The sequence below is a fragment of the Sus scrofa genome, chromosome 17 (assembly GCF_054392235.1).
Source record: "Sus scrofa isolate SSC_HxYL_T2T_F1_AM1 chromosome 17, Sscrofa_HxYL_maternal_Yorkshire_Landrace_v2.0, whole genome shotgun sequence".
Taxonomy (NCBI): domain Eukaryota; kingdom Metazoa; phylum Chordata; class Mammalia; order Artiodactyla; family Suidae; genus Sus; species Sus scrofa.
Genome location: NC_139399.1, coordinates 52,404,930 through 52,422,035, shown reverse-complemented (window position 1 = coordinate 52,422,035; position 17,106 = coordinate 52,404,930). Strand labels below are relative to the sequence as shown.

The following is a 17,106-nucleotide window of genomic DNA, read 5'->3' as shown; positions in this document are numbered from 1 at the left end:
CCCATTTATTTTTTCTTTTCTATCATCTTGGGAGACTAACCTAAGAAATTGATTCAGTTTATGTCAGAGAATGTTTTGCCTACAGTTTAATGGTGTAATGTCTTATATTTAAGTCTTTATGCTAGTTTATTTTTATATGGTATAAGGATGTGTTCTAATTTCATTGATTTACATGCAGCTGTACAGCTTACCCAGCACCACTTGCTGAAGAGACTGTCTTTTCCCCATTGTATATTCTTGACTTTGTTAAAGATTGACCATAGGGGTGTGTGTGTGGTGGGGAGGTGGGGGTATTATTTCTGGGCTGTCTGTTCTGATACATTGATCTATAGCATTATTTTTATGCCAATACCATGCTGCTTTGATTACTGTAGCTTTGTAGTATTGTCTAAAGTCTGGGAGGGTGATGATTTCTGTTTCGTTCTTTTTCCTCAGGATTGCTTTGGCAATTCTTGATCTTTTATGGTTCCATATAAATTTTAGGATTATTTGCTCTTGTTCTGTGAAAAGTGTAATGGGTAATTTGATTAGAATCACATTGAATATGTAGATTGCTTGGAGTAGTACTGCCATTTTAAACATTCATCTTCCAATCCAAGACTCCCATGCATTATTCCTTTATCCTCAGAATAATGCTATATAGGACAAGGGTTGGCAAACTTTCTTTGCAGAAAGAACCAGATGGGAAATATTTTAAGGGGTTTTCAGGCTATGTGGTCTCTGTTGCAACTACTCAAATCTGCCATTATAGCTTAAAAGCAACCACAGACAATATGTAAATGGGTAAATGGAGCTGTATTTCAAGAAAACCTTATTTACAGAATCAGACAGCTGGCCAGGTTTGGCCCGTGGGCCATAGTGTGAACACAGCATTATCCCTAAGCTGGAGTTTTGGTTCCAGAGACAGGAAGGTGGGAGATGTGTGCTTTGCCTTCTCCTCCAGTCTCCCTCCTCTCTGCTCATCCGTTCTAGTTCTAGTTCTGGAGAAAGGATAGGATACAAGAATTTTTTGCATGTATTGCCCAGGGTTGTCAAATGTCCCTTAGGTGAGAAAACCACCTCTGGCTGAGTAGCATTGTCTGAGGTTGAGAAGCAACCACTACCTTTTGCTCTCAGCTACAGGTTTTAATTTCCACTTCCTAAAAAAAACTGGAATGATAGGAGGCAAGATCTCTCAATGCCATGTTATGTTATCTTTGGGGCAAGGAAAGCACAATTAGCCCCATTTTACATAGGATAAAACTGAGGCCTGGGTTGCACAGTGAGTAAGCCACAAAGACTGGATTTGGGCCCAACCCTATCTGATGACAGAGCCTAGTATTTTTTGGAAAGTACTCATGATCTGATGTTGAACACTGTGAAGGATTTTCCTAGAATGGGGGGAAACTTCCATGCTTGGTGTTGAACCCGGGATGGTAGGCCCCCTCCCCTTGGAGTGTTCTGTCTAACCCTGACAGCTCAAGGTAGATAACATTCTCCGCCTTCTACGGGTGGGGGAACCGAGGCCCAATAGCCTAATAAATGGTTGGAGATCAGCACAGCGAACTCTGACTTTTCAACAACCAAAAAAAAGGGGGGCGGGGTGGCTGGAGTTTGCTGATGGCCCAGTGGGTTAAAGAGCCTGCATTGTCACTGCTGTGGCACCAGGTCCATCCCTGGCCCTGGAACTTCCACGTGGTGTGGGTGCAGCCAAAAAAGGGGTGGGGGGGGCTGTTCCCTAACAGAAAATCTGAGCCTACTATCCTCCTCACTAACTTGTCCCGCAGGCAGAAGGAGAGGCATGGTGATAAGTGGGACCAACGCCCCCTGCCCCTACCCTCTTTCCATGACCTCTTTCCTTGTTCCAGCTCTGTATGCAGTACTGGCCAGAGAAGACCTCGGGATGCTATGGGCCCATCCAGGTGGAGTTCGTCTCTGCAGACATCGACGAGGACATCATCCACAGGATATTCCGCATCTGTAACATGGCTCGGGTAAGGGCAGGGCTGCTGTCACTTCCCAGGCTCCTCCTCCCCATAACAGAGGGGAGCTGCCGCGAGAGGACCCTACAGGCCAGCCAGGAGTCTGGGCAGTGCGCGCCTGACCATCTCGTTCTTGGGGGAAGTGATGCTTTTTTGGATTCTGGCTCCCACACACAGGGACACACCGGGGGACCATCCAACCTGCCATCTGCCCATTTCCTGACACACTTGCTGCTTTGTCGGCAAAATGTCTCAGAATATAGCTCTTCACACTGCTTTGGCATGAGTGTGTGCAGCCTTTGATGGGACTCAGTAAGCTTTGGGCTAGACTCTGGGCACACCAAAGTGAAAAATAGTAAGTGAGGAATTTCACAGCTAGGTGGAGGAGTACTGGGTGGGAGGGAACAGATGAGTAATCTGTGGAAGGTAACTAATTAAAGTGACTTTGGTCTTTACTGGGAGCACAGGGTGAACAGAATTCAGTCCCTGCCTACAGAATTCACTAACGGGAAAGTGAGGAACCATAGGGAGAGAGAATTCTGCTCAGTAGTCAGGGAAGGCTTTCCCAGAGAAAGGGGCATTTGAATGGGGCTTTGAAGACTGGGTAGAAGTTTTTCAAGTAGGGTGGTACGGGCAGGGTAGTCATGGTTGGAGAATCAGTATACTCAAGCATGGGGAGGTGGGTATGGGGATAGTGTGTGACTCTCCCCATGAGGACATTATAGCTTAGACCCCATTTATTCTGTCTCCCACTGCAATGCCACAGCCCTCAGGGTAGCTAGCGGGCCTGCATCCCTAAGTATCCTCAGCAGAACAGCCCTAACAGCCTGTCTGTTCTCAGCCACAGGATGGGTATCGCATAGTCCAGCACCTTCAGTACATTGGCTGGCCGGCCTACAGGGATACACCCCCCTCCAAGCGCTCTCTGCTCAAAGTGGTTCGACGCCTGGAGAAGTGGCAGGAGCAGTACGATGGGAGGGAGGGACGCACTGTGGTCCACTGCCTGTGAGTACTGTGAAGGGGTTGCCAGGGCAACGGGGTGGTGGATGATAAGACCTCCTTGATGATGCAACTGGCCACAAAGTATGGCCTAGGCTATATACTATATCTCCTTAAAGACCAACAGGAGTGTATTCCAGGCCTTACAGTCCTTTCATGGACTGGGTTGCTTGTCTGTTGCCCTGGATGATTATTGTATGACATATTACGGATGTAAAGCCTGGTGGCCTCCCCACAAACCTGAGGGATGGGAAGACTGCTTCCTAGGTTCCCAGTAAGGAGGTGAGCCCCACCCTCCAACAAGGAGGCCTGGTGGGTCCTGCTAGTCACACAAAGCTCCAGCTGAAGTGGGTTCCACTAAATAATCCTCCTCTCTTCTTTCCTAAAGAAGAGAGACGAATATCTTGATTATCTGAGCCTGATGCCAGACATTTTAAATGAATCACCTCCTTCCATCTGTGAGGTAGACATTATCATGTTTTATGAGACAGCTGAGGTACAGACAGCGTAAGGGATCTGGCAGGAAAGAGAGGAGCTTAGATTTGAATCCACTGGCCTCCGGCTGATGTGCTGTCCATTAGCCCACACTGCCTCTGCGTCAACCAAAGGACTCAGCCACCATGTCTGCCTGTTGGGGCATCTCTTCCTATGGCCCAGTGGGAACACAGGATATGGAGAGCATGAGGGGAAAAGCAGTGCCCTGGGGGGGGGGCAATGATGGATGGATGTGAAGGGCCCTGGGTAGACTGTTTCCCAGGACACAGTGGGTTCAAGCCAGCTGTGTTTAGACATCATTACGCAGACAAACTGGAGCTTTTACCTCCTGTCTTAAAAAGGGCATAGCCAGGGCACGAGGGGTTCCCAGGCAAATGGGCCCTGACATCATTCTGCAGGGTGGTGGTCAGGATCCCGAGGGGACTGTGGCTGACAAGCTAGGCAACAACAGGAAAAGCACTTAATGTCATTGAGTCTCAGTTTTCTCATCTGTCCAGTGGGTATACTAAATTAGGTCAATTTACGACCCTGTCGTGCTCAGGCATGAAATCAAAAGTAAACACAATTTACTTACTAACAGAGATCCACAGTCACAGTAGCAAATATGCAAATGTCATAAATACAGTTATTTCAAAGAGCACGTGTCAGAGTCTACTACAGGGTACCAAGTGACCACAGAGAAGGAATCTATCAAGATCTCTGACCCACACAAATCCGCAGCCATAAAGCTTCATGCTGAACATGTGATTCACAAGCATTCATTTGCTTCTTAGCACTTAAACTGGAGAGAAGTGATGGAGAGGGCCTCACTCAGGGAAGAGGTTGTGTTAAAGGAAGTTGAATCGAGGTCTTCCCTTTTTCAGCCTATTTCTGGAGCAGGTGGAGGCATTTAATATTATCTTTCTGACCCCAGCATTGAGAGTTCAGTTTTTTCAAAACCAGCTTATTGTGCCCCCTCTTTCAAATAGGCAGTGCACACATGTCGGGAAAATCAGAGAGCTTAGGGGAGGTTAAACACACCCTTAAGGACCACTGCCTGTAGCAACCCCCTTCCTTTTCTCAAAGGATACAAATAGCAGACTGGAGTCCAGGAAGATGCTATGATGTCTCACATGTCAGCTTGATGGGGGACGTCAGCCAGGACAAGGTGGCTCTGCCCACAGCCCAGAAGCTGGCAGCTGGTTCCCTCCCACAGAGCCACGCCCATGCCATCATGGCCTCCTTCTACCAGGTCCTGAGATGCCTGTATCCACTCACTTCTTTCTCTTAGACTCTACTTTTAGGTTCAGAAAATACTGAATCCTCCTTCTGGTGTCAGGGTCCCTTCCTACTCTTTCCTACATGATTATTTTTTCAGCCTGCTTTGTTGCAGGCCTACTTTTTTGTTAGTGTCATCCCTCGCCAAGGTTACCAGCATTTTAAGTGAAATGAAAGCCCAGGGGTGTTCATCTCTCAACAGAGACCTTGGCATCCTTGGAGGGCAGACACATCAATACAGACACCAAAATGCAGGCACCGGCCAGTGACCAGAGGGCAACTGTCCATACTTGAGACATCTGGACGTTGAGTGCCCTGTGGATGAAACATCTGGGAGGTTGCCTGAGTGACTTAGTTTCCATCCAGATGTTCTTTAGACACAGGCCATTACATGAAATCATTAGTTGCTCTTGGCAACATGCCCAGGAGTTCCAAATCTGGCAGTTTCCTAAGGAGACTTTCTGTAAAGAGTTGGAGGGGTGTTTCCAGGAAGATGACTTACAGGGCATCAGAAAGAAGGTGTGACAGAGGGATGACCCTGCCAAGAGACCTCTGTCTCTATTTTCCAGATCAGTAAGGTCTGGCTTAAACCAGGGTGTATAAATAGAGACACCTTCAGGATCCAGCATCTCAGACCCATCCCAAACCTAGGCTGACTGACCCCAGGTCTGCATAGATGTTTCTGGTATCACTGTCCTTAGTGGATAGAAAGAACTAGGAGTAAAAGCACATGCCACCTTCCACTGTCTTCATTTGATACGTGATATGTAGGTGCACCCAGAGCATCCTTTTGGAGAAGGATGCGGGCACTGGAGTACAAAGACACTCTGTCGAGCCCAGGGGTTTGGGTCAGTGTGCCATGGGTGACTGTCACATACTCCAAGAACCAAGGAAACATCCAACCTCTCAAAGGTCATCCCCTTCATTATATGAATGAAGAAGCTGGGGCTCAGACACAGCTAGTGACTTGCCCAAGGTCAAAAAGCAAGTTCATGGCACAGGTGAGATTTAAACCATTAACTCACGGCTCAGGCTAAGGCTTCCACCAGTGCCTTACCTCGCATTTGCCAGGGCATTTCCCCAGTAGTGGTGTGGCCTGAAGGGAATCTGGCTCACCGCTTTCCTCTGTGTTTAGAAACGGGGGCGGCCGCAGTGGAACCTTCTGTGCCATCTGCAGCGTGTGTGAGATGATCCAGCAGCAAAACATCATCGACGTGTTCCACATCGTGAAAACATTACGTAACAACAAGTCCAACATGGTGGAGACCCTGGTGAGCATCCCAAGAACTATTCTCCAACAGCTAGGGGCTGACAGTAGTTCCCTTGACCTAAAGAAAATAGCATCAAATAGTAAAAACACCCAACAGCTGGCTGCTTACTGAGCACCTACAGTCTGTGCCCTTTGCACCTGCTTCCCTCCCTCCTAACCTCACCAGTTCCTCGTCTGCAGAGCCTCACATCCATCTTGCACATTCTACTTTGTTGGACTTTCCCTTCTGTAGGAAAGGGGTTAGGATTCTGGATTAGTAGAATGTGAATTATGTTTTCAGCTCAGTCCAGTCCTATTCTAGTTAATTTATACTCATTTTTACTGTATAAAGTTGGGAGCTAAGATGCCATGAAGAAAGGGCTAGGAAGAGACTGGGCAGGCAAAGCTCCAGCTGTTAAGACCTAGTGCAGTGATGGAAACAGACATGCCCACACACGGTAGTTTACTAAGAGCCTTTCGACCTAGGCTCAGTGTGGTCTTACTCAAGGTGAGAGCTTCCTCAAAGTAAGGGCCACAGGCCAGCAGCAGCAGCAGCATCCCATGGAAGCTTGGTAGAAGTGTAGACTGTTGAGCCCCACTCTAGATTTGGCGAATCATTATCTGCTTGGACAATTTTGAGTTGACTGTTAATACATCGATAACGTTTTCTCTGTCATCTGTGTCTCTAAACTAAATGCCTTTTTCCTTTCCTTCTCTCTCTCATCTTCTCCCCCTCTGCCTCTCCTCCTCTCAGGAACAGTATAAATTTGTATACGAGGTGGCCCTGGAATATTTAAGCTCCTTTTAGCCCAACGGGATGGGGAAGCTGCTGCAGCCATGCCCCCTTTTCTGTGAATGGCAGCGACTGGGCTCAGGGGCTAAGAGGTGACTGGGGGTCCCGTGGTCCACGGTGGGCTCTGCACCTTCCAAAGGGTCTCCAGTTGCTTTGGGGGATGCTGCCCAGCAAGGCCCAGGCTTCTTTTCCACACCACCCCCCATCAGCCTCCGCCAAGGGCCGGTGTAGACACACACCCAGAGCAAGGCCCGGATTTTTCAGTGCCCAGGACCTCTTGCTTTTGCTCTTTGCAAGTCTGTGAATCTCACGGCAAGCCGACAGTGCAGGCGCAGGGCGGGCACAATCGGACCCTTGGGGTCACTGCCCTGCTGCCCCCCGCCATCTCCTCCAGGGACCTCTGGCACAGGACACCTGCTGCCTGGACCATGGGGACCTCAGGATGCTCCCGAGACCACGGCAGAAGCCCCCGCCCTCCCACCTGACCTGCATGGGGCTTGGCCCACCACCATTCTGTACCCCTCCCCCAGCCCAGGCCTTGACCTTCTGGCATTCACTGGCCAGCCCACTGTGTCCCGCTGTGTCCGTGACACTCCTGGATAAAGGTTTTCTTTGTTTTTTTGTGATCGGTGGGAGGGGATGGAACTGCAGGGAATTTGCGCCTCCTGTCCCTACCACCTCCCTGGGGCAGGGCTCTGGCTGTCCCCGTGTGTCTTGGGCGGTGACTCCTTTGGGAGGGATGAGTGAGATAAGACTTGGTGATTTTCCAAAGTGTATGTGAAAGGGAAACATTCTTGGGGAGGGTGTGAAATCTTAGTCTCTTATAGCACAAAAAGGTGGGGAAGGAAGTTTGCTTGTGTAGCTATAAGACAAATCTCTGGGGCCTTTCACCTCTCCTGGCGATGTTCTTAAAAGGTCATAGCCAGGGACAGCATGGCCATTGAGCAAGGGAGTGACCGGCTAGTCTGAAGAGGGTCACTTTGGTTTCCGCTGGGGCAGAACCCCAGCGTTGTGCATAACCTCGGCTCTCCAAATTTGAACTCCTCCCTAGAGAAACCCAGCTGCCGTCTCTGACAAGGTCCCATATATACTTTGGTTTAAAACAGGCCAAGGGAGTCAGGCCTGGGGATCTAGACTCTTGCCCAAAGTCTGGGTCAGTCAATGACGGGGAACCCCCATTGGCTAAACACCTACTGTATGCCAAGCTTGCCATGTTCTTAGACCTGCTCCACCTCAATAAAGCTCTTAACCTGTGATTATCTGTAGTTTACAATTGAAGAAACTGAGGCAGCTTCCTCAGCCATGAAATGCTGGTTTCCAAACGGCAGAGCCTTGTGATGAGACGTATTTGTTTGGTTTTCGTCCTCCTTTCTCAGCCAAGCAAATATTTGATCGAGACAAAATACGGCCAGCAACTTCTGAACAGAGAACTCCACAAATGGAAATGTAATTCTTCCTTTCTGATGTCAGTTTTGCTGGGAAGCTCAGCATTTCGGATACATTTTAGTAACTGATTCTGGCTCCCCAGGAAAGCTCATCCCATCTAATTTCTTAGCCGGTGAACAGGATTCCCTGTGCCCTCGGGCTGTGAGGTTCTGCCAGCCATGGACACTCTCTCCACCTTGGTCTCTAGCTGGTGCTTAGGTACAACACCTGCAAGCCGCTGGGTGGCCTGGGATCTAGGAAGGGCCACCCTGGGGGCTCATGTAGCCCCCAGGCAAGGCACGAGGAACACAGAGTTCAATAAGGCACAGCCTTCTCCCTCAAGAGCTTACTGTACACTGCAGGAAACAGAACCTGCAGTGTAGCACATGAGCGTGAGCCTCAGAGCCAGAGAGATTCTGCCTAGGGCTTTCTAGAAGAGGTGACATGTCCATTCCTCTGGGTAGAAAAAAGGAAGAAAAGGCATTGCAGGCCAAGGGATCAGCATGTGCAAAGGCAAAGAGATGTGAAAAATCCTTGAGGGCTGGGCAGTATGGCAGGCAGGCAGCCCCGCTGCAGCAGAGCCTGGCAGGAGTTTAGCCAGAGTCAGGGGAACTCGAATGCTTGGCCCACAGTGCAGCCCAGGCCCCTGTGGGCAACAGAGAGCCAGGGGAACTTTGAATGAGCCGCTCAGCTCAGTGTTAGAAGGTGCTCCCCTGGGGGCCAGTGGGCCTGCCTCTTTTCCTTTCATCAGACACTGTGAAAACATTCCCTTATGCGTATACTTTTTACTATCACATCTATTTGTCTGTCTGCTTATTATTTTGTTGCTGGAACAAAATATGCAGTGGATCAGGAGATCCGGCTTCTGTAGGAAACTCAGGGGCTCTGCCACAGAGCAGGGTGGCCAAGCCAAGCCCAGGAGGATGGCACATGGAAGGAGCTAACAGAAGCTCCTTCCATCTGCACAGGCTCTGGAACTGTCTGGAGGTCCAGGAACACCAGAGTCATCAAGGAAGGGCTGCCACTTTGGAGCTTCAAGAGGAAGCATCTCAGAGCCAAAGAAGGCAGAGGAGCCCCACCATGAACTTGATCTTCTCCTTCATGGGTCCCTTCCCTGGTCCCCAGGCCCCAGACTCCACTGGTCCTGCTGTCCTCCCCTGGATCCAGGTGGCACTCCCCTGGCCTTCAAGGAGCCTGAAGCATGGCAAATCAGCCTGCTATATAGGCTCCTCTCTCAGATCTGGGCTCATCCAGATAGAAGAAGAGGGAGGGAGGCGCTATCAAACACAAACCCTAGGATTTATTCTGCTCAGAAAGGGGCAAAATAGCTGGCAGATAAAAATGACAGTGGCTGCTATCATTTCAAATGGTAAGAAGTTAGAATGTAACTTCAGGGAGAAGGAAGCTTGTGAAAACCATGGGGGGTAACCCAGTGAGGGCCAATGATGGTTCCCCCCACTCATCCCCCTTCCCCATCCTTACAACCCAACCCCCCTCTAAAGGAGGCAGAGCCGTGAACAGTCTTGGACCAGTTTACACAGGAAGAAGCCAAGGCTCATGGATGGGGATCCTTAAGATCCCACATTGCAGGAATGTGGCAGGGCTTGGATGAGATGGGGCAATGGTGCCTGAGAATTTAGACTTGAGCTCTTCCCCCAGGAAAACTGAGCAGACACCACCTCCCCCACACTTCCAAGGTGGGCTCACCTTTGACCATGAAGAGCGATATGGTATCCATACTCGCTGCGTCTCCACCACAAGGGCTAGCCTCTTGTCGCTGAGGTCACAGAGCCTCACTTAGCCCAAAGCCTCATGGTTCTCCACTTCCAGATGTGGATCCCATTTGGAGAAGGTGCAAGGAATTAATGAGAAGCCAGGAACTATCCCAACCTGCATGCATTCATGGCCCAGGTAGCTTGAGGATGTATCCTAGCTGTAACATGGACACACTGTCTTCTCATCCTTTCTGGTGTCAGGTCCCGGGGCCAGGACTCTGAGCCTCTAGATGCCCACAGCATGAATCCCTTTACAGGGACAGAGGGGTTCCTTGCTTTGACTCTCTCTCTGGATATAGTCTGAGCAGTGGCCTGCTGGTCAGCCTTCTTGTGGGACCAGTAGGCCCTGTGCTCACCGAATTCTTCTGACCTTCCTAAGAAGTGTTCCTGGAGGAGACTGAGGTTTGGAGCAGAGCAATCATTTGTCCATATTCCACTACAGCTAGTGAATGAGCCAGCCAGGGTTTAAGCTGGTTCTTTTGACTTTAAAGACAGTATTCCTCCACCTTTGTGTCTCAGATTTTCCCATGGTGGGGGCTACCCGTTATAGCAAGGACCAGGGTAAAACAGACAACTCAAGGGATCATGTAAAGCATAAAGCAGACAATGATAAGCTTGAAACTCCTTCCGTTTCATGTTTAAACTTAACAATTCACATAATATTTGCATTCTACTCTAATTTAGCCTGATTTGTTTTAAATGACTGTAAAAATAATAATCATAATAATTACATGGGCGCTGTTCCCTCGTGTGGTTTTGATCTCCTCAACTCAATGACAGGCCCTAGGGAATTAATTATACCCCAGTCTGAGAGGCAGAGTGTCTGGCCATGCTGCTTCCCCCTGAGGCCAGTTCCAGATTCAGGCTCAAGTCCATCTCACCTGTCCCTAGGCAGATCCTTTGAAGGGGAGGGGTGATACCCTGATCTCACTGTCCATGGGTTAATCCAGTCTCCTTCAGTTGGATACTGAAAAAAAAAAAAAAAAAAAAAAAGACACTGGCATATAGCAAAATTATGAGGACACATGGAGTGGGGAAGCCTGAGCCCCTAAAACCTTACAGGGAAAGGAGATTCAGCATTCTTGAATGTTGGGGCTTCCAGGAGGTGGTGCCCTTTGCTCAGGCAGAGCCACGTGGTTGCTAATATGGACAAATCTGAGGACACACTTGATATGAGGGGTTGCAGACTAAGAAGCCTTCTCACTTTACTTCCTATAGCATACAGGGGCCCCAGAGGGCATCGCACCCAGATGCACAGGTTACCATGGCACACAGTGCATCCTGTGGCAAGACACGGGATTGCAGTGGAAAGAACTCAGTCTTTGGTTCTAATCTGGTCCAGCCCTTTCTTGGCTAGAGGAAGTTGGGCCAACCAATTAATAGACAAAGATGTGAAAAGAGGAGCCACAGCCGGGTAGAAGGGACACTTGAATTTGGAGAGCCTTGGGTAAGAAAGCAGGAAGACAAAGCCAAGAAGTTAGGACCCAACAGGAATAGTCAGAACCAAGGAGGCATATGGTCTCCTGGGAAAAGTGGTCACTTCTTGACACAGAAGGACAGGGGATGGGGAGGGACTGGCCAGAACCATGTGGAGCAAGGAGGTTGCTTTAGAACCAGTCTCAGTGTCTTAGATAAAAGATGATCATCTTCCATTTCCCTCTGACCACTGGTGTTTATTCACCATTTGTTCCCAAGTGGTAAGCTAGCTCCTGGCATGTGTCCTCACCCTAAGCCACATTTCCTCATTCTTATGTGAGTCCCTGCTGTGTGCACAGGGGTGTCAGTCTAACAGGATGCCACCAGGGAGGAGCAAACAGGCACTTATCATGTCATCTTTGCAGAAATAACAGCCCAATCCAGATCCAGAGACATCAAAAGAGATGGTGATTCCCCTGTACCTCTCAGCCTTAGAACAGAGGGAAGAAAGCCACCCTCCCTTAGCCTGCATCCAACCTCTCTAGGCTGGATAGACAGGCCGTCAGCACCAAACTGAGTTGGGAATAATGCCATGGAAAACGTGGGTGAGCCTGAGGGTAGGAGGAACTTGATGCTAATTCTAAACCTTAGGGCCAACAAATTGTGCTGGGCGCCAAGATCCCTGGGGACAGATGGTCCACCTAAGACGCAGGGAAGAAGATGAGACGGGAGTCACAGGGATGACTGTTTCATCTCAAAGCCCTGACTTGCCTGCCTTCCTCATCATCTAGTCTTGAGCGTCTCAGCCAATGTGAATCCAACTAGAGGGAATCAGCTGAGACTCAGCCTTATTGCTGTATTCCCATGCCAGGGCTCCATGTTGGAGGTTTTCCATGTCCACATACCTAGAAGTGATAAAACGCGAGGTCTTGGCTTCCTCTAACAGGGATCTGCCTCTGAGGTTATATACTGTCTGAACAGCAAGGAGAGAAGGCAGTGGCAGAGAACAGAGGGGGCTCCAGTTTCTCCAAGTCATGGGTATAATCCTCAGAAGCACAGAGAGATGTCTAAGCCATATTTGCACACATGAGCAGACTCTCTTCTGGTTTACTGGTACCCAGACATACACTTTCGCATGATGCTGGCTGGAAATACACACTGTAGTAGAGACTAACACCACCTCTTGCAGCCTTCTCACCTACCTCCAGAAGAGGTGGGAATCCAAGGGGCCATCTTCACCCCCTCACATCTACCCATGAATGAATGTTAGGTTCCCAAGAGGCAAGGTCAACACCCATAATGGTATACCCCAGGCTTGGCATCCTAGTTGTCTAAGAAGTCGGGGTAGTCAGTGCAGCTGATGCACAGAGTAAAAGGACTCAGGGTGGGTGCACCACAGGGTCAAGTTCTCGGGGCTGGATTACCATGGAACTTTCATCTGGATCTGAGAGCTGCTCTGGGTGGTGTGATCTGGATCCTGATCCTTGGTTGAAATATTCAGTGAATGAAGGTCTGAGGGTCTTCCACTGTTTGGACAGGAAGGTATTGGTATGTAAGCCCGGAGCTCAGGGTAGTTAGTGTAATTCATGGTTCTGTGGTGAGTGGGACTCTGAAATTTGGGGGAGGAAAGGGAATACGATGCAAAGTGCCAACACTGAAAAATTGAGTCCTTGCACATGTACTTTAGTGCCTGTGGGCTTGTGAATACACATCAGTGGGCCTCCCTATGTGAGGGTCCAACAAACTCTCAGTGCCCACCACGCCCCTCTCACTCCTGTGGAAGACTGATGATATAAGGTGTTTCAGGGTAGTCTGGAGACTCTGAGGGCAAAGGGGTAACATCCCAGGTCAGGAAGAATAGAGTGGCCATATCTTCCCTACGTTTTCAGATCTTTAGATAAACTAAAGCACAGCCCAGGTCCCTCCTGTGAGTGGAGATGGGAGCACTAGGTGAAACTCTAGAACTGGAAGGGAGAATTTGCTCTCTGCCAGAGAAGATGAGCTGCCCATCTCAGCAGCTGTCCAGCAGAAGCCAGACATCTCTTTGGGAAGGGAAGAAGGAGCTTGGCTGAAATGGCCTTTAAGTTTCTTATGCCTTAGCTGGGTGAGATGTTATGGAGCTAGGACCATGTCTGAACTGCTTCCTCCCTTTCTGCAGAGCACAAAGCCAAGCAGCTTGTAATTGGTTGGTGCAGGTTGAAGCCCCCGCTCTCCCACTGTCTCCCCATGACGCAGGCCAAGATGCTGCCTCTAGTCATACCTCTAGGGCTCACCCAAGCTGGTCATCACCATATAGCCCAGAGAGAGTAGCTTCTTTGCCATAGAGCCCATGCCCCCCCAAGACCTCTGATGAGACCGGTCATAATTTAGCCCTACTGGCCAGGAGGGCCCTTGGTGACAGCCAGGAATCAGGAATCAGTAAAGGCCAAGCAGGACCCAGAACACGGGTTTTGCTTGCCATACACATTAATTCCAGAGGTGAATTCTAACTCCTCCTCCTCCCCAATCGAGGCCTGTTAGAGCAGATTGAAAACACAAAAGCACAGCGACTCAGTGGACACGTGATTATAAGCGCCCCCCAGTGCATCCATTTCATTGCCAGGTAGATCCTGAAATAGCCCAGGCTAATCCAGTCTAACCCATTATTGGCAATCAAACTTGAAAGCACTTTTCTTCCTTTTCATTCCACCCTACATCTTACCAGCTAATGAAAGGCAGAGTCAGGGCTTCTACCATTGCCTTGGCTACTGAACACCATCACAGCCCTAGAAGGGCCATCGCGGGGGTCCCATCAACTGCAAGGAGACTGACATGTTCACATCCATGGGGCATATGATACTGCATGAATGCCAAGTCTCCACACTGTTTGCAGCCTCCTCTGTGAATCCCAATGGCCTGCACTTGTACAGTTTGGGTGTTTGATAGATAAAGCACGTATGAGAAGAGAAAACAAAATAAATCAACTTTTTAAAAAAGCCAGCACTGTGCTGTCAATGTTCATTTTTTTTTTCCTTTCCAATTCTAGTTTAAAAAAAGCCGGAGGTAAATAATGTCAGGTCAATGAATATCAGATATATTTTTTGACTGTACATTACAGTGAAGTGTAATCTTTTTACACCTGCAAGTCCATCTTATTTATTCTTGTAAATGTTCCCTGACAATGTTTGTAATATGGCTGTGTTGAAAACCTATACAATAAAGCTGTGACCCTGAGATTCATGTTTTCCTAAGAGATTCGCACTGGTGTCTTCCTGAGGATGGGTGGGGTGAGGTGGAGGCAAGTAGAAGAAGGAGGACAAGACTAGATTTATCAATTAGATTCCTTTATGTCCATTTAATCCTCACATCTATGGTGCAAGAAATATGTGTTATCCACTGTTTATGGATGAGAATATTTGAGATTCATAAATATTACAGCATTATCCGTGACTCCACATTGTACCGGTGAAAGGGCTGGGTATAAAACAGTCATTCTCAAGTGGAGTCCACTATAGCGGCATCAGAATCACTCAGGAAGTTTGTTAAAAATACAAATATTTAGGCCCCTACAGAACCACAATTCCAGGGTCTGTATCATTAACAAGCTGCCTGGTTGTATCAGTTAGTTATTGCTGTGTAACATACCAGCCAAAGCTCAGTAAGTTTAAACAATGGCCTGTCACCAAAGTCACCTGGGGCTTGACTTCTATGAAATCAAGGCTGAGCTTGACCTAAGCTGAGCTCAGCTAATCTCAGCTGGACCACTTATGTGGCAGCTAAGGGTTCTGCTCTGGGCCAGGCTTGCCTGGGATACCTCAGCTGGTGCATCTCTGTTCCAAGTGTCTCTTACCCTCCTCCAGGGCCAAAAAGCTATTCTAGGCATATGCTTCTCCTGGTGATAGCAGGAGCATAAGAGAGAAATCCGAATCATGTAAGTTGTTTTGAGCCATGTCTGGAGCATCCCACTGGACAAAGCATGGCACAGTCAGAATCAACAGGTAAGGAAATATACTCCACCTCTTGACAAAGACCTCACTTCTCAATGTTCCAATAAATGCTGCAATTAGGTACCAAACCATCAGTGCCAGATGCAGACTTTAATCCACATGGTATGGCCCAGAGACCATCTACATCACCTGAGAAACTTCTAAACATGCAAAATCTGATTCAGTAGGTCCAGGATGGGTCTCAGGAATCTGCCTGCTTAACAAGTACCCAGGTGATTGCAATGCATGCTGAAATCAGGCAAGCACTATTCCAAATGCTCTTAGACAGGGACAGATAAGGAACAGGGAGACAAACCAGTTCCAAAACTAGGGCATGGGGCTGTCTATATCTGAGGCACATGATGTAATGCCCTCTACTTTCAAGGCAAGCAGAAGAAACAGCTGGAAACAACTCCTCAGGATTGACTGGCTCCCAGCTTCTTTATACATATCCAGATAGAAGTATGAGCTGGAAGCATGAGCTGGAAGCATGAGCGGGAAGCATGAGCTATAAGGCCAAAGCCCAAGTTAACTTTGTTCTCATTCAGTCTTAGGAACCCTGGCCGGGTTCTCCAACTTCAGGGACCTATACATAGCATCCACCAGCCCCCTGACAAGCCTCAGAGCCTTGAGAACAGTGCTTCCCAGCTTGGGTCCTGAGAGGGGAACCCAGGGGCCAGCCAGCTAGTAATGTGTGTCCCTTTGTCCTTGGTCATGCTAATCTCATTTATTCTGCCTGCTCTATTTATTCTTTTGCCACAAATGTAATAGTTGATGTTGGGAAAATAAAATTAGGAAGAAGGAAGAAATCTCATATATCTAATAGCAAAAGTACCTTGGGGCATATAATTATCCCCAAAAATGGAAATACCTTTTAAGGAGTTGTTTAAAAGTAGCATACACTCACTCGAAAGAATTCAATACAAAATTGTTTGAGGCATAAGATAAAAGTCACTTTTCAAAGGTACTGGTTAATTTTTATACCGTTTCAGAGTTTACTATGCACATATAAGCATATATATACATTTCCTACATAAATGGCATCAACCTATACATATATTCTGAACAGGCTTCTTTTCACTTAACCCCATGCCATGGTCATATTTCCATGGGAAGATGCTTGAATACCCCTTATCTTTTTCTTTAATATGTTTCCAATATTCCTGAACTGGAGACTAACCTGGTTTGGGTACGTCAAGGCTCAGATGCTCTCAGAGAGATGCCTTTGAGTTACCATTAACACTGAGGAACACCTAAGCTCTGTGTCTGCCACCCCTGGAAACAGACCAGAGTGCCAATTCTCTTTGCCTGTCTGTTGGCTTCCCAGTGGGTCCTGGCCAGGCTTTCCTGTCTGGCTAGACCTGGAATGTGGGTCCACATCAAACCTCAGGGCCCCTTGGTGAGACTCTGATGGGGAGCTCTGGTTTGGCTAAGACCTTCTTCTAATCCCAAGGGTTCCAGGCTTCCGTCAGAACTCCAGGGGCCCTATAACCCCTCAGAACCTTGAAGACATGGCAAGAGGTCACCAACGTGCCCTACAAGATGCAAGAAGGGGAATTTGATTTCCTTTGGCAGGGTTTGGAGGGGGTTAAGGAGAAGAGAATCCAGGAGAAACATAAGAGAAGCCAGCAATATAGGGTAAAGAAACCACTTTTGGATAATTTTAGAAAATTTTTGACCACTTAATATTTAGGAAACACAGCTAGACTACACAAGAGCTTGGCCTCAGTAGAAGTGTCTTGAATTCTAGCAAAGAGACTGAACTTGAAAT

General features: G+C 48.3%; 1 protein-coding gene and 1 long non-coding RNA gene across 18 annotated transcripts in view; one reads left to right on the top strand and one right to left on the bottom strand.

Annotated features, from left to right (window-relative positions):
* The window catches only part of PTPRT (protein tyrosine phosphatase receptor type T), a 1,176,585-nt gene extending 1,165,899 nt beyond the window's left edge, over window positions 1–10,686 (top strand). For 7 of the 14 annotated variants that reach the window (XM_085003959.1, XM_085003956.1, XM_085003958.1 and 4 more), the window contains 4 exons: window positions 1,848–1,973; window positions 2,803–2,966; window positions 5,848–5,983; window positions 7,149–10,686. In XM_085003959.1, coding sequence (XP_084860085.1) covers window positions 1,848–1,973; window positions 2,803–2,966; window positions 5,848–5,983; window positions 7,149–7,535 — 813 coding nt within the window. In that variant the 3' untranslated portion in view covers window positions 7,536–10,686. Of the gene's footprint in view, window positions 1–1,847; window positions 1,974–2,802; window positions 2,967–5,847; window positions 5,984–6,715 lie in introns of all 14 variants that reach the window. The other 7 variants (XM_085003963.1, XM_085003960.1, XM_085003962.1 and 4 more) reach the window with 1 other exon arrangement.
* The window catches only part of LOC110257470 (uncharacterized), a 253,242-nt gene continuing 239,555 nt past the window's right edge, over window positions 3,420–17,106 (bottom strand). For 2 of the 4 annotated variants that reach the window (XR_014832390.1, XR_014832391.1), the window contains 2 exons: window positions 10,836–10,921; window positions 4,000–6,040 (listed from right to left, as the gene is read on the bottom strand). This is a non-coding gene — a long non-coding RNA (uncharacterized LOC110257470). Of the gene's footprint in view, window positions 6,041–9,886; window positions 10,922–17,106 lie in introns of all 4 variants that reach the window. The other 2 variants (XR_014832389.1, XR_014832388.1) reach the window with 2 other exon arrangements.